The 21,429-nt window shown below is 38.9% G+C and overlaps 1 protein-coding gene across 1 annotated transcript in view; it reads right to left on the bottom strand.

Annotated features, from left to right (window-relative positions):
* Positions 1–21,429, bottom strand: part of KCNC2 (potassium voltage-gated channel subfamily C member 2) — a 105,828-nt gene that overhangs the window by 2,522 nt on the left and 81,877 nt on the right. The window contains exons 3-4 of the mRNA XM_050901696.1: positions 4,911–5,841; positions 2,329–2,496 (exon numbers count right to left, since the gene is read on the bottom strand). Of these exons, the coding sequence (XP_050757653.1) occupies positions 2,329–2,496; positions 4,911–5,841 (1,099 nt within the window). The remainder of the gene's footprint in view (positions 1–2,328; positions 2,497–4,910; positions 5,842–21,429) is intronic.

Genomic DNA, 21,429 nt, shown 5'->3' with positions numbered 1-21,429 from the left:
CGAGGGGAAGCACAATGCTAGTGTATATATTTAACCTCCCCTGTAAACATAAAGCTTACCAAAAAAAAAAAAAAATCAAAATAATCAGGTAGCTTTTTTACATAGAAACTAGGAAAGTATTTTTAAAAAATATTTTTCCTGCTACTTTTCTGATGATAAAAGCAAAGAACTGATAGAGGAAGATGGTAAAGATGACAAAGAAAACAGGAACTCCTAAAAAATGAAAACCAGATACACAAGACGAATAGAGATAGAGGCATGATCCAAAATCGGTACTTTCCAGGTATTTTAATGGGGTTTGGATCAGCTCTGAATCAGTATCATCTTAGAGATGGAGATAAGGTGTTAATGCGAAAAAGCTCAGAATAAATGATCATTGAACACAACCAAGAACCAACCAAGGAACCAACCAAACAAGAAGGATGTATCAAAAGAAAGAAAGGGAAAAAATAAAATGAAAAAGTAATAGACTTGATGCGTGAATTAAATTCAAGTATGCAAAACCATTTGGATGCTACTTGAAGATGTTTTCTGCTCATAAGCTAACTTCCCTACTCTGTATAAAATAAACTTGAAAGCCAGTGGCTAAAACATTTCAGCCTAGACAGAGGTTATCATCAGAGCCAGTCAAAGAGCACATTTCTCATTGAGAAACTGTCAGTTCTGAACTCAAGCCCCATTTTTCTAGTAAAAACTATGAAACAATTTTCTCTTGAATCTAGATTTTGGAATGAAAATGTTCACATGGTCCCAGTATAAAATATGGGGGTTTGTTATATGAATATGTGTTTAGTAGCTGACGGGTAACTTCTTTTATTATTTCTGATCTGTTCTAATTATGGTTACTGCCAAGTGAACAGCACTCAAATGTTTATACTAACATTCCTAAAAGAAGTTAAGAGCTTATCTTGTAAGATGCCATGGCAATCATCTGCCTTATTCAAGTGTTCCTGATCTCCTCAAAGACTGGACTCTTACCATTAGAGATATTTTAAATAATCTTAGTTGTTGAGAAGACAGTGCAAGATAGATGCTCAGTGGAAAGCATCCTAAATCTGTGCAAAAACATGTTTGCAATGAAGTCCCATTTAATCTAAACATTATATATAGGAATATGTAAAACGCAGGAGCATAGAGACAATCATACTCTTTACAAATACCATATACATTGAACTCTGACTGCATATCTGCCTTCACAGGTTTAACCTACTCAGCTCACACTTTTGAAATGTAAAAAGAGCATTTGCAGAATACCCCAAGAGAATTCCTTTAGGGTTTATGGCTGGCTGGGACAGCTATGTTTGCTGTACACAAAGCAAGTTTAAAAAAAAAAAAAAAGGGGGCAGAAAAATCTCAGCCGAAAATGTTTGTCCAGTGCCACATGGCTACTGCTGATGAACTCTTAGGTGAACGACTGCACATCAGCACTCAGGAATGTGAAACCTGTTGGAACAATTCATTTTGCCAAGAAACCAAAGCAATTCTTATCTAAGGAAACAGCAAGACTACCACTGGCATTGCTGATTTTAGGGCTATGCCTTGAGGTTAGGTTTGCAGCCACAGCCAGCTGTGGCCTGATGGGGTAGCCACACCATCAGTCACATCAGTGATACATATAATGACAGAAGGTTTTGCAAACTCCGCCTGGGGAACTTAATCCTACTGGACAGTTAGTAATCAGATTTGAAGAGGCTGAATAACTAGAAAGGCATTTTTAGCACCTTGCAAGGTCAGACACTGTTTGCTGTAGTTGAATTCTGATTGGGGCAGACAGTCACCCTTTAGCATCAATGGTCTATTATGAAGAGGAAACATTTTGTGGCATCATAAACTCAAACTTTTCTTTGAAAGAAATCTAAATAACGTCTCATATGATATGCTTTGTTGTGTTCAGAACAAAAAAGTTGCTTACTTCTGACATTTCAACCTCTTAAGTGTAATTTATTCAGCTGTAATTTTTACTAAGTTATTAAGTGCAAATCAAAGTTATTAAATAATTAATTTGTCTTTTAGAATGACAAGTGGTATTGAGCGATGAGTGGTTGAATGAGCAAAGTCTGAATTGCAGGCTTTTCCATTAAAGATAACAGACAAATGAAGACACAAGTGAAATGAGGGTCCAACATCAAGCACATTTTGTGAAGACTAAAGGAGATGAGTGTTTTTAAAAGGAAAGCAGGAAAAGAATGACTAGGAATAAAGAAATAAGATACATTGTGAGTACAGTCTTTCCTCTAAGAGCATTGTGCACATCATTTTACTCTAAGATTGCTTTTCACAAGCACATTGCTGAGTAACCTTTTATGATCTAATGAAAGAAGTCCATACCTTTCCTGATCCCTCCATCAGTAGCACACGTGTAATCACCTGTTGTCAGTAGGAAACATGTTCCCCCTCTTCTGTTTTTGTCTCTTGTACTAGAGCGTCTGATGGGAGGGAGCCTTTCACCAGGTGAGAGTGGCTGCTCACTTCCTGCACTGTCTTCACCTGATAACACTGGTTAAAGCACCATGCCCATTTACAGACAATAATGAATGAGGAAATGAGACATCACAAAGAGCTTATGCTGAATGCTGGATATTCCCATCACTCAAAAAATAGTTATAAGGTAAATCATTAGAAGAAAACAAGATTGCAATTCACCATTAATCAGTACAAAATGGCAAAAAGTATATTTTTTATTCAAGAACAAATGATCTTTTAACTTCCCTGTTCTTCTTTCAAATCTCATAAAAAAGTTACAATAAACTAACATGAGATAAGAAATAATCAAATCAAGGCTCAGTTAGTTGCCTATTATGGACTGTAACTTTTTGGAGTACAGTCAGCCTTGGATATTTCAAACAAGTATTTACTATTTTGGCTATCCTTTTTGCTAAACAAGAGGTCATGTTAGTCATTTTTGCTTAGAATATATTGTTTAGCATATTTTAAAGACAAGCCCTCCCCCAGGAGGGTTAAATTTTCAACGTTTGGCATTAAAACCTGTTTAATAACACGCTTAGCTTTCATTTCGATACTTATCACACTTGCACTGCTTGTCATCATAAGTACCCAACATTAAATGCTGTCTTTGGTCTCTGTAGTTTATTTTGTCAAACAGCGAAACTCTTACCTCTCCTGATTTTGCACTCCCAAAGGACTCCCTTTTAAAATTATCTACCAGTTCAGATTCAGGCCACATTTCAGGAAAAAAATCTCTGCTCATAACAGCACATAACAGGTAATGGCATGTTATTGACTTCAGCTTTACCTTTGCATTTAAACCTGAGCATGTGTTTTTCTGAACTGGTAATGCAAAGGGCTATATTCAGCCTTGAAGTTTTGCACAGAATTCCTAGTGACTCTAATAGCATTCTCTACCAGAAATAAAGCTACAGTGCACGATGTGAGCTGTGGCACTACTGAAGAGAAAGTTAACACTTTAAAATGGCTCCTTTATGTATATCTGCTTTCTCTCTAACTTCAAGGATTATAACACCTTGTAAATAAAGCTGCAGACACAGAAAAGTGTCTCTTTGCTCTGATCACACTGAGCCTCCTGCATTCCGGAATACCTTTAGTAGGACCTGATGGCATGAAAAAGTTGTTCTCATTAACACTTTAAAGATGTTGTCTGAAAGTGGGTATCAGTCAAAGCACTGTAAAACTAACTATATTCCACCGTCAGTGTGAGTCCTTTCAAGGGTTTCCATCCTCTTCAATATATTTAGGATGTTCAAAAAGCTGTGTTAACTTTGTGAACACTCACTCGGAGACTGAAACCGAGCTGCTTTGAACACAAATGCGATTCAGTAACAGAGCAACAGACCAAAGACGGATATTGTTCAGAGACCAATTTTCCAGACTCTTCTTTTTAAAAAATAAATTTCAATTCCTGAATGACACCAGTCATGGGTGGGTTTGCTCTTATTATTCTTTAACAGCTTTCCAACAGGAGTCTAATGACTGGTAAGTGAGCTTTGTAATCAGATTGTGCTTGGCTTAAGAATAAATACATTCAAGAAACAAACAAAAAAATCCTTGCTGCTAAAAAATTTGTTTTAATTATACTGAGGGACAAAATTTACTCCTTAATTTGAAGAGATATGGAATATGGGGCAGTGGCTTGGAGGAGCAGAGGCTGTCATTTGATATGCATTTTCACAGCGATTAGCACAAAATACTCCTTATCCATCATTTGGAACTCTAACAAATAAGGTAATATAAATCATAAAAATCAACACTAGTAACGACGATGTTGCTAGGGGCTGTCATTTTCATTTTGCTTGACAAACTTTACATCAGCTATGCTATTATCATTCATTTAATAGTAAATATCATGCAATGTCTCATCTAACACAGACGAAGGAGGTTCTTCTAGCCAGGGAAGCAGAATGCCAAATGGAAAGAAAGCTAGAAAGAGAATTTCTTCTTATTTCCTTTGAGTGCTGGGCTTTTGATGTAAAGCACCTGCTCCTTTTAAATGACTGCTTCTTTGTAGGATCTTGCTTAACAGGCCACGATGTGGCACAGGCAAAGCTGACACAAGAGACAGACACTGAGGCAAAACACCATGGAGTCCAACAGGGTGGGACACGGTGGCTGCTCAAATAGTCACAGTCATGCAGAAAAACAAGAAACATCCATACGACGCAACAAACAACAGGCAAAAGAAAAGGTTGATATCATCAGCAGGAAAGCATTCTCAACAGAGCAAGCAAAACTGTATAGACCAGCTACATAGAGGTTTGGGAACATTGCTATACCTATTTTGTCCTCTATGAGACTGACACACGCAAACACTGGAGGGGAGAAGGGTGGGAGCTACGTCTTCTCCTGGCAGAAAGACTGGCTGCTTTCTGACCCCTACCAAACATACTGGTCTATAAAGTGTTTTCAGAGGACATGCATTTCCAGTGGGCTCCTACCTGATGATCTGTTGTGCTCCATCAACTGGTTGTCCTTGCCCAGGCAGATGTCACCCTGTGTGCTATTGCAGGCCATGTTCAAGTCTGTCTTGCAGAAGGTGGGCGAGCCGGCTTGAGGAGCAGGAGGGATGTGCTTCTTCCGCTTCCTCGGCAGTTTCTGCTTTGCCATGGCCAGTGAGTAGTACATCCCAAAATTGTTAACTATCACAGGCACGGGCATGGCTATGGTGAGCACCCCCGCCAGTGCACACAGGGCTCCCACCAGCATGCCTGACCAAGTCCGTGGATACATATCCCCGTATCCCAGGGTGGTCATGGTGACTACAGCCCACCAGAAGCCGATAGGGATATTTTTGAACTGTGTGTGCTCACTCGCTGATGGGTCATTAGGCTGGGCTCCCACTCGCTCTGCGTAGTAGATCATGGTGGCAAATATCAAAACACCGAGTGCCAGGAATATTATCAGCAGCAAAAATTCATTGGTGCTGGCTCGTAGAGTGTGGCCCAGCACCCTGAGGCCCACAAAGTGCCGGGTGAGCTTGAAGATTCGCAGGATCCTCACGAACCTTACCACCCTGAGGAAACCAAGCACGTCCTTAGCAGCTTTGGAGGAGAGCCCGCTCAGGCCCACTTCTAGGTAAAAGGGTAGGATGGCCACAAAGTCAATAATATTCAAGAGGTTTTTGATGAATTCAAGTTTGTTGGGGGAAAAAACAACACGTACTAAAAATTCAAATGTAAACCATACCACACAGACTCCTTCCACGTATGTCAGGGCAGGATCTGTCTCAATTTCATACTGTAGTACAGTTTCTGTCCCGTTGATGACCTGCTCAGTTTTGTTTATAATAGTATTGAAAGCCTCATGCGTTTCCAGGCAAAAGGTTGTGATTGAAACTAGGATGAAGAATAGAGAGGCAAAGGCGATGAACTGAAACAAAAAAAAGGGAAAAGAGACATCAGAACCACACAGCTCTTCACATTAATATTAACAATATCAGTGAACATTATAAATCTTTTACTGATTCATCCCCAAATGATTCACAAATTCGTGTGCATAAAACTTTGCATCTAGGCCAGAGGAGAGCAGCAGACAGCTCTCACACGTAGGCCAGGAGTCTGGGAGCAGGAAAAGTCTTGGTCATGAATACCATGACAGGCTGCAACTCATTCAGAAAGTGGCAACAAAATCTTTAATCTGTGCTAAATCATCTGAATTCCATTCAGTTGTCAAGGTACCTTACAAACAGCCCCCATACACCCCAGCCACAGCAAGATTTAAGGCTGTGCACCTCTCACATAGTGGAAAATGGGGCTGACCCTAATGGTCTTGAGATTATGGTTTGGGAATTCACACCTGGCCTGAAGGGCACCTCAGAGGGTCCTAGGAACAGATCCAAACACTGGGTTTCCTTTGGATTTTCAATGACTCACAAACACAGGATATTTACTGACAGAAAATGCCTTCCATGTTACAGGTAGAGTCGGTTGCACAGCCTGTTATGTTCGCAGTCATCCATCACTCATACTCTTAGGCAGGACTAAGAGTAAACCTAGCAGAACCTCTCTCACTGTGGTGGCAGAGCTTTGCCAGTATGTTAGGATCCACAATCCTGCTATCAAAGTTACAGATCCAGGACAATCTGAACAAATAGGGAAATACAAATTCAGTTCTGGTAGAGGCACATGAATAGATAAAATACAGTTAAATAACCTGGAGACAGCCCTCACAGAGAATTGTTAAGGACTTAAAAAACATTGACTGCTTGATCTTCAACTCAGTCATCACAGTCAAGCATTGAAGAAAAGAGAATGTCCAGGACAAGATCTCATAAAAATTAACACTGAGGGGGAGATAAACTTTCTAACTAACAGCTGGAGGGGGAGATAAACTTTCTTACACCCAGTAAAACATGCCAAATGAAAAGGTGTTTTGAGGGCAGTTTCCTTTGCTACAATGGTTAACTTCTTTTAAGTGACAATACATTACCGCCATGTTAGCACTCCAACAGCAATGGCGTGGTACATGAATAGATGATGTGTTTAAATCCCTCCTTGTTGTGGTTTAACCCCAGCCAGCAACTAAGCACCACACAGCCGCTTCCCCCTCCCCCCTCCCAGTGGGGTGAGGAGGAGGGAAAAAAAAAGGTAAAACTCGTGGGTTGAGATAAGAAGAGCTTAATAACTAAAGTAAAATAAAATATAATAGTAACTAAGAATAACAATAATAAAATAACAATAATTGTAATGAAAAGTAATATAACAAAAAAAAGATAAATAAAACCCAAGAAAAGACAAGTGATGCACAATGCAATTGCTCACCACTCACTGACCGATGCCTGAGCAGCGATCCGCCCCTCCCGGCCAGCTCCCCCCTGTTTATATACTGGGCATGACGTTCCATGGTATGGAATACCCCTTTGGCTAGTTCAGGTCAGCTGCCCCGGCTCTGCTCCCTCCCAGCTTCTTGCACACCTGCTTGCTGGCAGAGCATGGGAAACTGAAAAATCCTTTACTTACTTAGGATAAGCACTACTTCGCAACAACTAAAACATCAGCGTGCTATCAACATTATTCTCACCCTAAATCCAAAACACAGCACTGTACCAGCTACTAAGAAGAAAATTAACTCTATCCCTGTTGAAACCAGGACACTCCCTCAACCAGGATTTATAACGTTATCAATGCGTTTGTTATTCTGGATTTTCAGCTTAATAGACTTTTATAGCCAGTATTATCCTGGAAAAAACTCTCTGAAGACTTGAAGTTTTTCAAAGGTGTTAGGGGCCCAAAGAGACAAAAAGATGCCTAAACAGGTTTTTGAAAATATCTAGTGCCTATGTGCTTCCTCACATATCTAGCAGCTTGACATTTTACCATCGCGTAATATGAAGAAAGAAACATATTTCTTTCAAAATGGCAGTAAATGACTAACTCTTTTGGCTTTGGATTTTTATAATTTTAAACTGTTTTTTGCTAGTAAAACAAAAATATATGATAGGGACCTCAGAGCTTGAGGCAGGCTCTTCATCCTTTTTAATATTATTTATTTTAGTAAATAAACTTAATATATTTTATGTTTCCCTTAATACTACTCAAAAATCACTCAGGGTACCACTCTTTTAATCTGTTAATTCCCACCTGAAACTGAGTACCTTAAAGAAGCCCAGCAAGGATTAAAAAATACCATATTCTCTACTACCACTCTACTGGAAAGGGCAGCTTACAGTCCAGGTTCCAGTGGTACAGGCAAGAGAAAATGTGGCAGCAGGATGCTGGTATCCTACCACGCTAAAATCTTGAATCTCATTGAAAAAATCGAGTTACAAGGGAGACAGAACAGAAGCTATAAGCAAGAATGCCTCTGTTAGGTCACTTTAATCCAGGCTGCAACATCGCGGCAAAACTGATTTTATGTACTTTGGGTATCAATCACCAAATTTAGTATTAGCACTCAGATTTAGTATTGTGTGCCACAGGACTTCATTTGGGCTGGTACAGTAGTGAATGGTTGCATTTTTCTAGCACAGAACATTAGTTAGACAGCAGAATATTGCCCCTACAACCAGTAGAGAGAATTGCTTTTATTCTGAGAAACAAGTCTAAATTTGCAATACAGGCCTGGCATATTTATTATATTCAGACTCACAAGATATATCTATCTATCAAAAACCCCCATATATCTACCTATATCAGAGATTTGCAGCTTGTTTACGGCTTCCTTTCCTCAATCAATGAAACAAAGTTATTACACCAAGCCCCTCAATTACAAACGCTCTAAATCTGTTATCTTTCAGAAACGACTGACTCAGGGACTGAACTGAACAGTTATCATCCAGGCTGAACTTCTAGTCACGAGCTAAGCAAACAATCTTACGCTGTCTGGCTGATTTTTACCGAATAGGCTTTTCTGCCTTTGCCTTAACTACAAAATTGCTGCACGTTCATAGCTCGTTTATTCCTGGCAGCTGACACCAACATGCACAAAAAAGCCTCCATCTTGTGTGAGGCAACTAGAGTCAGCAAATACAACCAGATTTATATAACCTAAGTGAATTAATCTCAGCAGATCTTTGCAAAACCTCTCCATAACATGGACAGAGAATTTATCGGACTCTAAGCCACTGGTGGGCTAAGAATGACCCTTGGGAGGCTCCTAGAGCATCCTCCAGCATCTTTCTACACAGTGAAGGAGGGAAAAAGCAAACAAATCTGTGGAGGCTGAGGATCACTGAAGCTAAGTCAGCACTGTAGTGTGCAATCTGGGTGGGAACTTTTAATAGATAAAATATTGGACAACCTCTTTAACAGCAACACTTTGGTGACTTCAGACAACTGTGAACATTTTTTGTCTGAAAAGAACAGAAAATTACATTCAATGTAGCCAAACTAAAATTTACCAACAACTCAGATGTAATAAGGATTAACTGTGCATTCAACAGTGCACTGAAACTAATAGTATGTAAATAATTAGCAGCTGTTTCTGGGCTGTATTTCAGAAAGAGAGTCCATTTTACTTCAGATCCTTTCTAAAAAAATGCCAAATACCAAGAGATTAACTACAGGTAGAACTGCCTGACAAGCTATTTATTACTGTTTTGCTCAACATTGACACTGTGAAAGGCTACAGTGCACTTGGCACTCGGCACTTGGCAAAGCAGATGGAAATTTTTAACTGTGCACCTACATTCAATGGCACTTTATTATCCCTAAAGGAAAAAGACATTCAGTCATTTCCAAAATCAGCTGAGTATCCTACTCTGTTATCCTAAAGGCAATCATCTTTCAGACATTAGAACAAAAAAAGGCAAGAAAAAACTATTAATGTGGTGACAGATTTCTTGATAATTCCGCAATTTCCATTCATAGCAATGTAAAACAACGAGATGTACACATTTCACCATGCATATAATAGCATATACATCACTGATTTTGAGCAAAGAAAGACACTCATTCTGTTTATCTCTTATTTTGTTTTGTTTTAAACTGTAAACTCCTTGGATCAGGACATTCTGGACAGAGCTTGCACAGCACCTAGCATGATGAAACCTCATACACAAGAAGACCTACAATGTTATTGCAATAATGAGAAGGTTCAGAGAACATGCAAGAAGAAAATTCAATGGCCAATGCAAAAAGAAACCCTTTATCAGTCAAAGAAAAATGCTTAGGGATTTACTTTACATTAACAAAGATATTTCCTATTATTATATTACATAATACTAGGTAATGCGTTGAAAAGACTCTAGCATGTTTTTCACAAACAGTTGTAATGATAGAAATGAAGTCATGTGCTATCCTCACTTTATGCTTTCCTTCTGCTTCATCCTAATTCTATCTTCTCTCATTTTGAAGGTAATGAGCCTCTAGAAACTTATCCATTTTTGTTCATGTGAGCAAGCACCACATTTCAGACAAAGTCGGTACAGATCCAAACTCCCAGATTCTCTGGTGGATGGGACCAACTGAGTCCTATTCCTCAGTCCTGCTAATGTTCACAATAACTGGGGTACCACACACAAATTTGGTTTGGTTTTTTTTTTTTTTATGAAGCACACAAATCTAAAAGGAGTTAGCCTGATCATCATTTCAGAAAGGTCACAGCGAGAGACAATTTTTGTTTGAATCATTAGCAACCTTTCACTGTGCGAAGTTCTGAAAACTTAGGTTTTGACTAGTTGCAAGACAAATTCAGCCTTGGTATACAGCCAAACATCTTCATCGACCCACTTTTTTAAACCAAAGATTGTGGCCCAAGCACATGGCTTGAAACTCTTTGGAAAAAAAGTCCAAGCAAAATTTTCAAATAAGATCCAAATAATCAGGATCCTTTTCTCATTTCTTGGAAGTTTTAAAATAATAGTTGTTTCTTGTTTGTTTCAATGGATGAGATGATAAAATTATCTTTCTTCATTTAGGTTTTCTTTTTTTTCCCCTGAGGGACAACACTTTTCAAAGTGAGAGAATGGTTGTACAGACACTCCAGGGCCACCAAACCAGCCTTTTTCAAAATTGAAATTAATACAAATTGAATTAATAAAAAGTTCAGTCCATTTTTGCCAGAAAAGAACAGTTAAAAGTTACAAAAATGTTCAGTATGTAATACACAGCATGCAGAATGTTCCTCATTAAGTAGTTAAAGCTGTCAGTAGGCTGCTGATTCCCTCTGCTCACATTCTGAAGGCAGTGTGCACCCAATTTTGTTCATGTGTGTCGGCATCACATTTCAGACTACGTTGGTACAGATTCCAGCTCCCAGCTTCTCTAGTTGATGGGATCACCAGCCAAGCTCTGTTGCTGAGTCCTACTAATGTTCACAGTAAGTGGATTAATCATCTACAACTTGATTTTTAACGAAGCACATAAATCTAAAGTGAGTGTCAGATGCCTGCAGATAACTTGTTGGAAGTAGAAAACTTTATGATTCCTATTTTGAATTCAGTGTCCCATGGGGAACTGGTTTGCTCAGAGTTTAAAGCAATTTCAAAAATAACAACCAATTCTAGGACTGCAGATTGAGCATTCTGTGGATTATCAGATCTTCTGTTTGTCCAATGTCATGTTTTACCTTGCACATAGCTCCTAAAGTGCCTTGAAGAAATTAAGGTCACTTTAAAAATTGTGGCTGCAAATGATCTGACAACAGCCTCGTAGGCCATGTCTGGATTTCACAATAGGAAAAGGCATCTGGTCAGAGGACGCTGTGGCTCACATCTAACCCACCTGCCCAAGTTTCCTTTCCAATGCAAACCCAGACGTGGGACTGGTTGCACAACTTGTGGTTGTCCTGTGACGGAGCCAGGGCCTGACTTCAGTCATTCTAAGGTTTATCAGCTTAGACACAGCCCAAATAAAACAGCAACAGAGCTAGAAATTGATCCTCACACTCAGGTGTGTTATTCATATTCATAAAATCAGACTCATACTACTCCATATTCCAGATAAGCTTTGTCTGTCCATCCCACACCCTTAAAACAGGCTATTTTTACACATTATTTAGTATTCCAAGATGGACAGGTTATAGTCAGTGAAGAGGTTAATGCACAGCTAATTTTTGGTAGTCACAGTCACCCTTACTTCTTGTTTCATAGTTAAGTTTTGAATAAAATCTCTCACAATATTTCAGTATTTTCCCAGAAAGAGTCTGTATCCCGTCTGGATACAATTTGTTCTGGGGCTGGATCTCAACACCTCCTCCTTCAACTCCCCTCACTGTGTAATGTATATTTTCTAACGTGAGTATTCAATAGCAGCTTTTAAGGTTCACTTAGTTCATTTGAGTTTCATTCCAGGACTTAGAAGGCTTGCCCTTGACACACTTGACTACAGAAAAAGAAAACTACTGAATATTTAATAAGCCCTTGGAAATACAACATTTAATATTCTCTAATGCAGGTACAGAACTGCCTTTAAAGAAGAAAGATGACAATGTCGCTTTAAATAAATACCTTCACAGGCACATTATGAGACTTGATACATGCATGTTGCTGGAATTTTAAAAAAACAATAATCCTCCCCACCACACTTAGTAGACTAAAAATACAACTATAGGGAGACCGTCACAGAAAAAAGATTGTGTTTTATTTCCTAAAGAAACCAGCTTTGATGGCTTGCTCACTATTGAAACCAAAATCCTGCTTTCATTACAAAAGATAAGAGCTTACTGAATGACTTAAGTTTTCCTGTCCAAAACAAGAGTGAGGGAGTTTCCACAGTCATGAGTTCTTTGCTTTCCCACCAGATCATTCATGCTGAAGGGAACCCTCAAAACGGAGTAACTTTGCTGTTGGATAGCAAAATATTTAAAAGGAAAACAGTATTTTTTTTTTTATTATCATACTTATTTTGAAAAATCAAAAATAAATTTCCATACTTCGGAGATTTAAAAATTACTTCCAGTGGCGTCTGTTCACATCTGTTAGTTTAAGACTCAACTTTTCATAGTTCAGAATATGATACATACTATTTGAAAAAATAACTGATTCAGTTTCTTCCTCCTACTAACCCTCTGACCACAAGAAGTAAGATAATCTATGCATTAAATGCATCCAATCTCATTGACTGCAAAAATTTAGTCAGATATATTAATTACAAAACTGTATTTTACAGTTTTTCTTCATATGTACTCTAAGACTCATTGATCAACACTATTTCTTAGAATAAGACAGTTATAAGTGGTTATACCAAAATTAAATATTCCCATCATAAACATTATAATCTGATATTGACCTTTTTTTCTCTCAAGGCTCAGGAAAGAAAAGTCTTTGTTCCTGTAAATCTTCCATATATTTGTCCCATAATATTCTCCACAAGTCTTTTTTATTCTTCCAGGAATTCAAACCCCTAGTTACTTTGTGGAATCCCCTAGTCCTGTAGGAGTGAGACCCAGTCAGACAGAAACAAAGCCAATGTCACGTACTGTTTCCAACCACTTACAACTAACTTGCGATGCTGATTTTTTAATCTAGTTTTATAGCTGCTTAGTCATATAAAACCAAAGTCTTAAAAAAAAAAATCCCATAAAAATTCCAATAAATTTGAGGGATATGGGTGTTCAATGAAAATATGACTCAACTATGGATGTTACTTAAGCAGAAAAAGAAACTGCATTTGTAAAGTACATGGCATGCTTTACTCTAATGAGTAGCAACTAACATTGGAATGAAATCACAGAATTAGATACCACTTCCAGCTTTAAAGAGAGTTGTCTCTGGGTTTAGATTTGACAGATTGTCCTCAGGAGACTGCTAAAATCATAATGTGATTTCAGAATGAGCTCTTGTGATGACCTTATCTCTCTGCATGGTTTAATGTTCTGTGGGGTGAAATTTAAATATTAATGTTCATTTTACACAAACCCAAATATCTCACCAAACAGATCATCAGTCTCTTCACGACCATTTCTCAAAGTTGCTATTCTACTGTAGCTATAAGCTCCCTTTGGAAAATTATCATTTCATGCAAAAAAAAAGGAAAAGTCACATACGTTTTTATGGTGTGATGCATTTTCAGTGCATTACATCTGCGTATACTGAGTAAGAAACCAAATACCATCGGTAGCTACTAACCAAACTACTGGCATTTAAAATATAAACTCAAGGCAAATATACTATCAGTTTGCTTCATCACTCATAAATCATAATCTCTCACATTATCACTCTCCAAAGATTAAGGAATGGGTACAAACACAGCATTTTAAATAAATCTTCAAGGGAAAAACAAAAACGTGATACATGAAGTATCAGGCACTAAGACCAATTTAATGTCTCTAAAAATCTGTAACTCATCCTCCTTCTGGGGGATAAGGTGGAATGTCAGCATTGAAATGTTTTTTAAATGTCTACATAAAGATTCAACAGCCCAACCTTAGCATCCTTATTGGGAAACTCTGGCCATTATAATTTCTCAACGAACATCAAGCCACAGTTGGTAGAGTTCTTGCCAATATTTTCGTTTTCATCCTGTGAAAGATAAGTCTACTCTTTTCAAATCCCCAGTACAGTTCTTCCTCATTTGTACTCTCTCCTCTTAACATTGTTTGGCATTCAATTTAACGGTTAACATTCTGCTGCTACAATTCTATGCATAGTCATATATGAATGAAAAAATCTATATATCAATACATTTTTATTGATATACTGTTTAAGAACAGCCTATAAGTAATATGCTATGCATAGATTTATAGTGCGGGCATATTTACAGCTTAGAGTGCCTACCATCTGTACATAGTAGAGGGAACACAAATGTTCTCTTGCTTGCTCATTCTTTTCCTATTTGTTATAGTTTTAGAAAGCAGTTGTCTTTCATTACCAGCTGGAGCACAAATAAAAAGGTTATGAATGCCTCTTTTCATATTCAGAAATCCAGGTCCACAATTAAGTCACTGTAACTCAGCTGTCAGGTAAATGAGCAGTCTGACACCAGTTTGACCCAGATACATATCTGACTCAACAAATCTTAGGCACATCTACATTTTAAAGCAGATCATAAAGAAAACCAGAGTGACAAATTATGCTGTATTTTAATTGCATTTAAGTGTCATATATCTTCCCAAAGGATTCAAAACTGATTTACAAACCTACCCTGATATAGACACATGTTCTGCTGCTCAGCATGGAAAACTTTGTCTCTGCTGAGCAACTGGAAAGAAGATGTGACAATGCATTTCAGTGGCGGGGCCACACTTCATGCAGTGGGAGTCCCCAGGACAGGACTGATCTGCTGCCCAGGACATTTGCTTGTACCCATCCCTGGTTGCCTCACATCCAAGAAAATTACTAATTTCCTAAATAAGCACTGCCGTTTCCCACTAGGCAAATCAAAATCATCTGACTTTGTTATCCAATTGAGCAGCTAAGTCAAACATGTCATACCGACACACAACATATATCCCTCTGCCTGTTTTTTCCTCCTGAAGATTCAGCAGAACTACTTGAAAAGCAATTATGCTACCTCCAGAAGCTTCTTTTTCCCATCCGCTTGAATTTATCAAGCTTGTTTCACTTGTGATCTTTCTGAACTGTGACTATAGCAGCAAGGTTTTAGGTACAGCCAGCTGTGCTGATTTTTCTAACTAGACTTGGCATTTATATTCTAGCAATCATTTTTTAAAAAGGCATCAGCAAGGCTCACTTTGACTTTGTTTTATTGAAAAGGTCTGCATGGTTACACAGCCTGATAAGCAAACCACTGTCACTCATTCATTAAACATTGCTATAAATCTATGCACTCAAACAGGCAAAATATTTCTAGCGGCTGCAAAAATGCAATGGATGTTCTTCCTGGAGTCAAGGCAAAGGTGAGAAAAAGAGGAATTTTCAGTCTATATTCTGGGTCTGGTATCAGACATTCAGAGGCTTCTTATTACTAAAAGAGCACCTTCCAAAAAGAAACTAAAATTCTCTGAAGGGCTGAAGAAGGCAGATTGTGAAGGACCCATTTCAGCAAATCCCAAATTTGCATGCTGAGTCGAATTAGCCTCTCTACATGCTTTGTTTCCCTTCCCTAGACTACCCACTGTTCACACCATTACCGCAGAGATTAAGCTCTGGGACCTGGCAACTTGAAATACTACACAGGCAGTATCTTTCTTTCTGCACTTCATTTGTCATGAAAAGGTTTCATTTGGCTCAATGGGTCAAAACTGGAAAAAAAATCTTCAGTATAATACTATTTATTATTAATAGACTTTCACACCCATGCAGACAAATGGAGAAAAGAGAGAAATTCTTAAGACGACAAATTCATGAAAATTCTATTATAATGTAGTTTGCCTAGCACATAAATCTCATGTCCATTAAAATTACAGAAACATTTTCAGCCCTATCATCTCTGTCTCACTTAAGCACTCAGGCTCATTTATGTCTACTTTTTCTCTCACTCAAAACAAGTCTGATGGCCTAATTTAAAATTACACTTGAGCAAATTTAGAAAACTTTAAGATTTTGAGGCTTGACATCCATTAAGATTTGTAATAGAGCCCATCTTAGCTTTCACCAGAGGAGCCTTATAACAAAACCATATAACCTTTTTTTGCCATCCCAAGTCTAATCAAAACAAACTGGAATTATTTACAAGTTTTCCAGGCCTGTGTCTTTCCTGTACAACATAATAAGACTTCTACTGCAAGTCCTGGAATAGAAATTACCAAACTACTTCTTAAAAATTGAAGGGATGGATCCATTTCCAAGATACTCAAAAGTGTATGCAGAGCCTTCAAACACCTGATTACCAGGTCTCTTTTGACTGGAAGCTCTTTCTTCTTTATACTGATTAAGCAGCATTGGTTTCATTTTTCATACCTACACCACAGGAATACAATACAGTTGATATTAACTGGCACCCTTGTTTCATGATTGCAACTTAGTTACCGGAAAGCAAAAACATAATGAATAGGCTACTTAGACTATGGCATTGCCTAAATCTTAGTTGCTTGGTATGGTAGTCTTAATGATGAGCTTCCAATGCAGCAGGTTTTGTGGAGTAATCTAGATTAAATAAAAGCAAATAATGAACCCAGAAACTTCATCCTATGGCTTGTCACAGGAACTGCCACAGTTGCAATCCAGTAGACAAAACTCCTCTGCCATTTGCACTATCAGGGTAGCCAACAACAGGAATAGTTTAACTGACTCATGGTAGAGCACACAGTGCGGAGACTCAGCAGTCTCAAGCTCCCTGGTTCTGACATGAAAAGCCTCTAGGGAGTACAGACTTTTTTCCCCATGTGTCCATAGCTTGCTCCTTTCTGCATTTCAGGCTCCAGTCTGCACCTGCCCTGGTATTGTCTCTTCCGTGTCCTTTACTCCCTTTCTCAACCCCAGCTCTACTTCTCAGGTTTACAGTTGGATCCCAGACTTTCCTCCTCTCTTCTTCTGAGCAACTTGTTCTTACCTTATTTGTATATCCATGTCCTGTATCTCCAATCACTCCTTATTTTCATATACAGCTCTCTCTCCAGAGCTGATGCACCTCCCCTCTTCCAGGGTCCTCCTCCAGCCTCAGCCTTCACTTCACATGCTACCCCAGCTCTTTGTCCCAGGCTGTTTGCTCAGACAACCCTGTTTTCCTCCTAGTCTCAATCTCTGTATCTTTCTACCTCCCTCCACATTTCTGGAGAATCTTCAAGCCCTTCTTCTCTGACATAAATCACAACCAGCTTCCTGTTTCTCATCTCCAAAAGCAACTTCTTCTTTCTGCTCCAGTGCTGATGCCACCCCATGGTCTCCTGGTCCAGCCACTCTCAGGTATCTTTTCTGCTTCCACTCACAACCTCATCAGGATTTTTATGCCAGTATACTCTCCCTGTGTGGTTTCTGTGACTTTTATATTTTAATCTGAAGGGCACACATGCCTGCAAACTCATCTGCTTTTTCCAACTGAATTACTGGTCTAATGAAAGATATTATTTCCTCCTCTAAACCTGGCCTCACTATGAGGCTGAAGGCTTCCTCCCCTGCATCAGCTAGATGCCAGGAAAGCGGAAGGGAGCATAGGATAAATGCTGACCTTAATTAAACAAATCTACCGTCTAATAAAATTAAAACAGTTCCTCTTCAGAGGAAGATTTATGCCTTTCTATAGTCAAATCACTGGATAGTGTATAAAATAAAAACGGTATCTCAGTTTTAACCTTTTCCTAGGTCAGACAAGACAGTGTCCTTGGAATTCCTCCATGATCTCACAGAGGCCTCTGAAAAGTCTTTTAAGATTTAAAAAAAAAATCTTTGAGATACCTAAATCGATGAACCCTAACACTCTGGTACAGCTGAAAGAGTGATGCACTTGGAGAAGAGTTTGAGGTCAGAAGGGCGTTTTTATGAGAGGGGGAAGGGTAAGGCTGTTAAAGCTCCTGTGCATGATGTATGTGAGTATGTTTCAAGCTCACAACACAATCACATAGATCAAAGCTAAATTTAGAGACAGTGAATTATTCATTGCAACAGTAGTCAGCTAGGCTTATCCGGACTCTCAGGAACCGAGCACATCACCCCAGACAACACTAGTTCATACATACACATAATTTTTCAGATCTATCTTTTGGCTCCATGGTGCAAAAAAATTGCATTGGTTGACCAGTTGCCCAGAATCTTGTTGAAGGTTTTCCTAAAGATAGGTAAAAAACTATATGTAGCTTACTTGCAGTTTTTAATACACTAAAATTCCATTTACCCCTGTCTCCACGGATGCAGAAGTGACAGTTCAATTGAACTGAGAAAGGGAACACGCAAAAGAGAAAAGCCACCAGTACGACAGTTATTAGGATACTCAGACAACTGTGACGTTCAGATTTCATTCCTGCCCTGTTCAAAGCAGACACTTGAACTGAGATGAAAGATAGTTCAAGTGCCTCCTCTAGGTCCTGGGAGAAGCATGCTTAAGCATAGGAAAAAGATTACACAAGTTTATGAGAGGGATTATATGACACTGGGTCTGTGATAACAGAGAATTGGACTCAAAGACCCAAGAGGCTCCTCCAGCCCTCTGTCTCCATGAATATTTCCAAATCCAATTTACACATTTATTTAATACATAGATTATGTTCTAATCTATTGGCATTGCAAGCATTAGCATTGAAGTTGCATACAGCATCATTTCAAATGCATTCCTATTTAATAGCATCCGCATTGCCAACATTATTTAGCTTAAACATTCTCTTGGAGCTTTATCACCAGTTTGCCCTAGGGACTGACACTAATCCTTATACTCAGGGCTGGACTAATTAGCACAATGACAAATACCAGCGACGTTGTGCACAGACCATCATCCTGCTGAAGATTTCTTTATCCAAGAGCTTGTTATTGATGAGAGGGAGCTTGCTAGCAGCAGAGGGGAACCATATGGTTCTTGCTTGTGACCTCAGGAGAACCGAGGAATGAACTGCTGTGTCAAACCTGTCAATCCACTGTAGCATGTATTTCTTCAGAACCAGGTGCTGAGATGGACAAAAGCATTCATCCCAATCCAGCAGGCTTCAGAAGCAGCCTTCCCAACTTGCCAGGGAAAGCTACTGTCTGTCTGCTGTACTTTTACTTTTTATGACAACTCTTGTCTCTTCCAGAGGTATAACAGTTATTCAGAAAATAAATATCTTTATCCTTTTCCTTGTGATTCTAAACCCCATTTATTTTTTTTTAACTTACATTAATAGCTTACTTATGAAAAATCAATAGTAGAATATACACCGTGGACCCATTCCAGGATCTTTTTGATTAAATTCTCCACACAAAGGGGCATGGGAAGAAATATATACTATAAACATTTGGATGTCCTGGATGGCTAAAATTCATCTGCAGTAAAGCAGCCAGGAATATCAATACTTATATTATCATTTATGCGTCAGAGTCAACATGCCATTGAGTTGGCTCGGCAGTTCTTTCCCTGTGCACCTAGGTTTTTGGGCTATCTGAAGGAAAATAACCCTGCGTTGGTTACAGTTTGGGCTGGTATCTTTACAACAATCCTCACAGCAATGAAAGGCAACGTTTGTAGCATGCAGTGGAAACTTTGCATTAAGAGAACGCAATTCTCTAGAGAGAGTTTCTGCGGCGAAGACCAGAGTCGGGAAATCATGCAGTAAAGGGGGTCTTTGACATGACTTGAGATCTTGCTGCTGATTACGCACAGAGTGGGAACTCCGGGAGAATGAATTGCCACTGCTGCCACTACCAGGCAGACTATGCTCACTAGAGACTGTTTGTGAATGTAATCTGCAAAGGAGTGGCACGCAATGCTGCACGGAGGCACATTTCGCAGTTTCCATTTCCAGTTTAAGGTCTACATGGGATATTCACTGCTGGCACATTCCTTTCAAGACTGGTTACATCTGTCTGCATATTTCTCTTAAATAAGGAGCAGGTTACTTGTACATGGTATTACAAGTGTTGCTGCTGCTGAAATATGCATGTGACATACCAGCAGAGGTTGGTCACTGGTGGTGTTTATGAAGTAGCAAACTGGGCTTTGGGGAACTCTGTGGTTTTTATTTAGGGCTTTGCAGTCCTGATTTGAAGGGTAATAAATTTTCTTTGTTTGCATATCACTGTCAGTCATACAACATCTTGACAAAATGATGCATGCCAAGAAAAACAACTTTATTTAACAGCATACAAGCAGAGAAGTCTAGTGGCAGGCTCAGCCTTCATTTTCACCTTGTTTCTTCAGCTCTTTTTCATCAGTTCACCTACTCACTCCTCTCTTACTATTCTGTAGTTTGAGATGTGGAATATGAAGACAAGCCATTTCACCACAAATTTTCCAGATGGTTTGCTTCTTCAGGATTTGAATGAAAGCCCATTTCTCTGGTGTCTAATGAAATTTGCCCTGGTAACTCTTGGGGAAACTGAAAACAAAACCAAAAAATTAGCAGGATGTTACTGGCGACTGTGTTCTTTACAGCTGCCTAATTCCTAACAAAAACACTGTTACTCACAAATTATTCTTAACCATTAGGACTCTGTCCCTTAAGATGTTCAGAATTCTAATAGCTGCATTAAAACATCAACCTTTATTCAAATAGGGGTTGGTGGGGTGTTTTGGGGGGGGGAGGGTGGTTTTTGGACTGAAGCTACTAGGAGACATGATGCTCACTAAAATAGCCTAATATAAAGTTATCACTTGCAGTGTGCAGGATTACTTTGTCAAGCAAGAGCAGAGACACATTCAGAGACTGTATGTGACAAACCTGGAAGACTGGGGGAAACAGACGTAAACTTAAATGCACCAGAGGGTTCTTTCTGGTTTGCAGCACATGGCAGAGAGAGGTCTTCTTTCTGCTCCCTTTTAGGAATAAGAGGCTGCTTCTTCCTTTAGTAAAGGATATGCTATAATGTAAATGTTATCCCAGCCAGTCAGGGATTTCCTGTGCCCTCAACACATGAACAGCTCAAAAAAATGTCATTCATGAGCAGGGTTTACCATGTATGCTATGTTTATAAATATGTTTATAATATATGCTATTTCCAGTTCAAATACAGATTGCTTATACATCATCGTGTTTGACCTGCAGTTTTATAACAGG

The sequence above is a fragment of the Gymnogyps californianus genome, chromosome 1, assembly GCF_018139145.2.
Source record: "Gymnogyps californianus isolate 813 chromosome 1, ASM1813914v2, whole genome shotgun sequence".
NCBI lineage: Eukaryota > Metazoa > Chordata > Aves > Accipitriformes > Cathartidae > Gymnogyps > Gymnogyps californianus.
Note: the sequence above shows the minus strand (reverse complement) of the source record. Positions and strands in the feature narration are given on the sequence as shown.